The 6453-nt window shown below is 36.7% G+C and overlaps 1 protein-coding gene across 1 annotated transcript; it reads right to left on the bottom strand.

Moving 5' to 3' along the window:
- Positions 1 to 2479: 2479 nt before the first annotated feature.
- On the bottom strand, positions 2480 to 2836 carry LOC131858183 (uncharacterized). The gene has a single exon (XM_059211299.1). It carries the CDS (start codon positions 2834 to 2836, stop codon positions 2480 to 2482), a length of 357 nt encoding a protein of 118 aa, XP_059067282.1.
- Between the last annotated feature and the right edge of the window lie 3617 nt (positions 2837 to 6453).

The raw sequence follows: 6453 nt of genomic DNA, 5'->3' as shown, positions 1-6453 counted from the left end.
GTTGACTTGTGAATCAGTATCAAATGCGTTATCAATCTTAGTGTGTTTACTTACCACACAAATGTGAAAAAGTTAATTCCTTTGTTTATCCACATTAGGAAGAGAATTTTCTTTGCTTGTACTTGCTTTAGAAACAATTGCATCTGATGAGAGAGTTTTACCTTTCACTATACCTTAGATCATGGTAGCAACTATCTAAGTTTCATCTCCAAAATTAGATCCAAGATCTTGTTGGATCACCGTAGTAGTCTTATTTGGACCTTTGTTACCTTTGTATTGCTTCGGCCTTAGTTTCGGATGCAACTTCCAGCACTTAGAATATTCATGCCCTTTTTCTTATAGTGAGAGCACATAGGCTCAACATCCTCTTTCTTTACTGTAGCTGCCATCTTATTTTAACCTTTATCCTTTGATTTTCCCTCTGGTGGTTTCTTGGATGATTTCTTAGCAAAGTGTTCACTAAAAGTATTCTTACCCCTAGACTCAATATGAGTAGCTTGGACACATACCTAATCCAGATTACTAGGATTCAACATGAGGATAGTGTGTCAGAGGTAGCAATGTAAACCACCTATATATTTAAGTAGGGTATCTTGCATATATAAAGGTACATTCAATGCTATTTCCAGTTTTCTAAACTCATGGGTGTACTCCTACACTAATTGGCCTTTTTCTTGCCTAAAGTTTTGCCAGCTTATAGTTAGTTGTTGCATGTGTCCTAATGGATATAATTGCTCTTCCAGAGCGACAAAAAACTCCATCTAGGACATCCTAACTCTACCATGACAAGTAAGCTCCTCTTGGGTCCTACTCTTCCACCAGGTGAGAGCGGTATCTCCTAAATGGAGAGTAACCAACTGTATCCTAGAGGCATCTTTTACTTGTTGCATCCAGTCATCAAATTTTTCAGCACTTAGCTCCCCACTATATTTAGGTAATTCAATTTTTACATCAAGTTTGATTATAAGCTTTTGTGTGCCCTTAAAAGGATTAATAGAAGAAGATGGAGAAGAAGGGGGAGAAGGAAAAGAACGAGGAGAAGAAAAAGAATGAGGAGAAGGAAGAGTTGGGGAATCACCACCTTCCGATCTTTTGCCTTTATCATCCCATTTCGATGTGCCTCCATTCTCTTATTTTTGTCATTCTTGTATTTCCTCAGGAAAGAACTTCAACCATTGACTTCATATCAAGAAATGCCTTCTATAAGGCTTTCCCATTGAACTTGGTTTGGCGTTCTTCAGCTGCCATCTCTGAATGTCGGAAAATCCTTCTTTTCTCGATCTTTGGGTTGTATTACGTGAGTGTGCCTTCACCTCATTGGCTCTTGGATCTTGTTATTATTCACCTCTGCAAGCACTAGTCACAACAAGCTTTGATACCACTTCATCTAATTATGTTAGGACCTATGACAATTGCACATATAATGTTAACTTGAAGGATTTTAATGCATAATTGAAATGCTTAAAGAAATACAACAATAATAAAGCGATAAATTTAACAAAAGAGAGAAACAAGAGAGAAGACTAGAACATGAGTTGGTAATGAAGTTCACCAATATGGCTACATCTCCGGTTCCCTCTCCAATAGAGTGACCGATCCTTGACTATGCTCCAAAATTGGTTACAAGGCCTTCAACTGGACAAAGTTCCAAGTCTCCCGACTATAAGAGTTACAAAGTTCTTCTCCTTCAAGTGCAACGGTATGAATCTCCTATGATGCATAGAGTTGAACATTCAAAATCTCCAAGAAAATCCTTTCACAATGAATGGGTAACTCAAACTCTTAAGCTACCCCCCTTTTATACACAATTTTTGCCCAATTTGGCTTAGAACCAAATGATTTTGGAAATCGGCCATATCTCCCATTTACAACATATAAATATTCTAAATAAACCAACTCCTTTTAAAATAATTTCCCTTATAATTTTGTGTTTTACAATGCGATTTAAAATTCTCTTATCATCCTTTAAAAATATCATAATTCAAACTTTATCATAATTGGCATTTATGTAAAATTTGATTTTGGTTTAAATTAGCAAATGGGGGATGAATCAGGTTTGCCTCGATCCCTAAACTCTCAGTTTATCATTCAAAAAAACCCAAAAAATTAATTTTAGGCCTAAATATCTTGCTTACGGTAATGATTAGGAGTGGGACATGGGGTGGGGAGGTTGGTGGATCAAACCACCAGGCTCCCCTTTTGGCCCATATTGAACCATAGCTTTGTTTAACTAAAACTTTTGCCCCAATTAGACTAGAGTGAATCTCGTGGTGCAATGGTAATGAGGGATTGTCGGAGGTTGAGTGGTTGGGGTTTTGAATCCCCCAGCCAAAATTTTTGACCAATACAATCAGAAACTATTGTGTTTATAGTTAACCGCTATGTGGGTGCCATGTGGAATTTTGAACCATTTTGATGAAGCATATCCTCTTGGATCAATTCTCCACAGTGGAGAGATTTTTGACCTCCGAAAGCTTGATTACTCAAAAAGTAAGTGAGGATGCAACTCCCTCACTATTTCAACCTCCATCCATTGTGCTTTTCCAGGATGCCTCCCTTTACGTCCTACTTTAAGGTACTCAATAGCACCTCTTTTTGAAGATCTGACATTTCTGTCAAGAATGACATCCTTTGCTAGCTCTGACGTAAAATCAGGTGAAAGTTCATCAACTAATGGGACATGAATATCAACCTCTTCATCCAGAATCATTAGAGGCTCCTGCAACTTCTGATTTTCTACAATTACAACTGAGTAAATTTGCATATATGGAGGAAGATTCAGGCGAAAGGCATTGGTACTGATCTTTTCCAAGATCTCAAAAGGACCATATCTCATATGCTTAATATTTTTACTTTAGATTTCATTCTTTCCTTGTTGATATGTAACCAAACATGATCGCCGACCTCAAAATGATGATCTATGCAGTGCTTGTCATGTTGAGCCTTGTATTCAGCTTGGCTCTTCTCCAATTGAGCTTCTATTGCCTGATAAATATCTTAAACTTTTTGAATGAACTTCAAAGCCTTCTTTGCATCATGATGCTTGTCTTCAACATCATCTTTTCCAAAGGCGAAGTCCATTGGAGTTTGCGGTAGATATCCAAAACATGTCTCAAATGGAGAATGTTTAGTAGAAGAATGTGTTGCATGGTTGTAGTCATTGTCTTGCTAATACGAAAGTGTCTAGCAACCAATGACGTGTGAGCTTCTCTAACTAATTTTTCTTGTTCACCTTTAGGAATATATAACTTTCCTAAATCATACAATATTTTATATTTCACATAGTAGTTCTTTTTTTCTATTTCTTTGCCTACGGTTAGAGCTGAAAAAATATCCTTAAAGTTTTCATCCATGGTATATTGTTCCTAGAAACTTTCGTGAACCATGGAACTCCCCTGAAGGATAACCAAAGAACTCATGATGGGAGGCCTAGAAAGCATATATGCTACCTTATTATGGACACCCTCCTTGTACTTAATTAGTAAGTGAAATTGTTCAAGGAATTCTATCCACCTAAAGTGCCTACTTTGCTGCAATTATGATTGTGAATGTAGCTATTGTAGTGGTTGGTAATCAGTGTGGATGAATGTTTCTTTTCCCATTAGATAGTGGTTCCATTTTTTAACACTCTGAACTAGTGCATAGAGTTCCTTCAAAAGTAGGATAGTTACTTACTCCAGATGTGAAAGTTTTAGATTGATAACATACCAACTTACCTCCTTGCATTAGAACTACTCCCATGGCAGACCCACTTGGATATTTTTTTTATCTTGAATGGTTTTTGTAGATCTGGCAAAGTCAGAATAGGTGCAGTGCTCAACTTCTCCTTCAAAGTGTTGAAAGCCTTCTACTGAGGTCCTACCCACTGGAATGTTGTCTTCATAATTGTCAATGCATGCAATAGTGAAACCATATTGGAGAAGTTTGAAATGAACTTTCTCCAGTACTGAACAACACCTAAGAAACTTCTAACTTCAGTTACTATACTTGGCTTATGCCATTTTACAATTACCCCAACCTTCATAGGGTCTACTTTCGACTGACCATTTCCTACGACATTGCCTAAGTACACTAGAGATGTCTTTGCAAACTTGCATTTTGACATCTTTACATAGAGTTTTTCTTTTCTCAAAACATGAAAAACTTTCTTTACATGACTTCTATGATCATCCCAAGACTTACTGAATACAAGGATATCGTCTAGGTAGACTATTATAAATTGGTCAATGAAAGGATGAAATACATCATTCATTACATGCATGAAAGTGGCTGATGCATTGTAGAGCCCAAAAGGCATTACCAACCAATCGTATAGTCCTTGCTAGGTCTTGAATGTAGTTTTCCAAATGTCACTTTCTGCAATCCTAATCTGATGATAACCACTTTGCAAATCTAGCATAGTAAAATAAACCGCATGCTTGAGCTAATCAAGTAAATTATCAATATGAGGAAGAGGATACCTTTTCTTTACCGTGATCTTATTTAGGGATCGGTAGTTGACACACATCCTCCAGGACCCATCCTTCTTTGGCACTAGTACAAGTGGCAAGCCACAAGGAAATGTACTTGGTGGAATCGCTCTTTTCTCGATTAACTCCTAAACCGGTTTCTTGATCTCTTCATTCTATTGAACAGATAAGTGATACATGCTGATATTAGGAAGAGGCACCTCTTGCTACAAATGTATGTCATGTTGGATCTCTCTCTTGGAGGGAAACCCCTTTGGTTCCTAAAAAAGGTCATCATATGTAGATACAATTTTGACCAACTCGACCTTATGTTATGGTTTATACCCCTTAAATGCCTCAGATTTCTCATCATCCTCAGATTTTACAAGAAGTACAAATTTTTTACTTGCATTTACTAATCTTTTCATTTGACCATCATTTACTAATGCAAGATTAGTTTTGACTTTATGTGATCTAACTATGTACTCTTTACCATCTTTGAACAAATGATACTTATTCTCCCCCTTGTAAAATATTGCTTGTCTATCAAAAAGATATGGAATTCCAAAAAACAACCAACAAATATCCAAAGGTACAACATCTACATCTACTTCATCAATGAAATTAGCAGTAATGGCAAAATGTAGTTTGCATTGTTTTGTCACCTACAATTGTGAATCATTATATACCCATCCAAGTGGATAGGGCTTAGGATGAGAAGTAGTAGTTATATTCAATTTCTTCACAACCTCTTCAGAAATTAAGTTGACTTGTAAACTAGTATCAAATAGAGTATAATATTAGCGTGTTTAGTTACCACATGAATGTAAAAAAGTTGATTCCTTTGTTTATCCACATTAGGAAGATAATTTTTTTTCTTGTACTTGCATTAGAAACAATTGCATCTGATGAGAGAGTTTTACCTTTCACTATACCTTGGATCCTGGTAGCAACTATATGAGTTTCATCTCCAGAATCAAATCCAAGATCTTGTTAGATCAACACAGTAGTCTTCGATGGACATTGGTTACCTCTGTATCGCTTCAACCTTAGTTCCAGATGCAACTTCTAGCACTTAGAATCTTCATGCCCTTGTTTCTTATAATGAGAGCATGTAGGTTTAGCATCCTCTTTCTTTACTATAGCTGTCTTCTTCACTTTACCTTTATCCTTTGATTTTCCCTCTGGTTGTTTCTTGGATGATTTCTTAGCAAAGTGTTCACTAAAAGTGTTCTTACCCCTAGACTCAATATAAGTGGCTTGGACACATACCTGATCTAGATTACTAGGATTCAATATGAGTATAGTGTGTCGAAGGTAGGAATGTAAACCACCTATCTATTTAAGAAGGGTATCTTGGGTATACAAAGGTATATTCAATTCTATTGCTTGTTTTCTAAACTCACGGGTGTACTCCTGCACTAATTGGCCTTTTGCTTTCCTAAAGGTTTGCCAACTCATAGTCAGTTGTTGCATGTGTCCTAAAGGATAGAATTGCTCTTTTAGAGCGACAACAAACTCTATCTAGAACATCCTAACTCTACCATCATGGGAAAGCTCTTCTTGGGTCCTACTCTCCTACTAGGTGAGAGCAGTATCTTCTAAATGGAGAGTGGCCAAATGTATCCTAGAGGCATCTTCTACTTGTTGTATTCAGTCATCAAGTTTTTCAGCACTTATTTCCATACTATTTTAGGTAATTCAATTTTTACATCAAGTTTGATTACAGGCTTATGTGTGCTCTTAAAAGGATTAATAGAAGAAGGGGGAGAAGGAAAAGAATGAGAAAAAGGAAGAGTTTTTTGTGTAGAATCACCACCTCCTGATATTTTGCCTTTATCCTCCAATTTCAACGTGCCTCCTTTTTCTCATTTCTGTCATTCTCATCTTTCCTAGAAAAGAACTTAAACCATCGACTTCATATCAATAAATTCCTTCTGTAAGGCTTTCCCATTAAACTCAATTTGGCTTTCTTCATCTGCCATCTCTGAATGTGGGAAAATCC

This window comes from Cryptomeria japonica, chromosome 1 (assembly GCF_030272615.1).
Source record: "Cryptomeria japonica chromosome 1, Sugi_1.0, whole genome shotgun sequence".
Classification (NCBI taxonomy): domain Eukaryota; kingdom Viridiplantae; phylum Streptophyta; class Pinopsida; order Cupressales; family Cupressaceae; genus Cryptomeria; species Cryptomeria japonica.
This window is presented reverse-complemented; position numbering and strand designations above follow the sequence as displayed.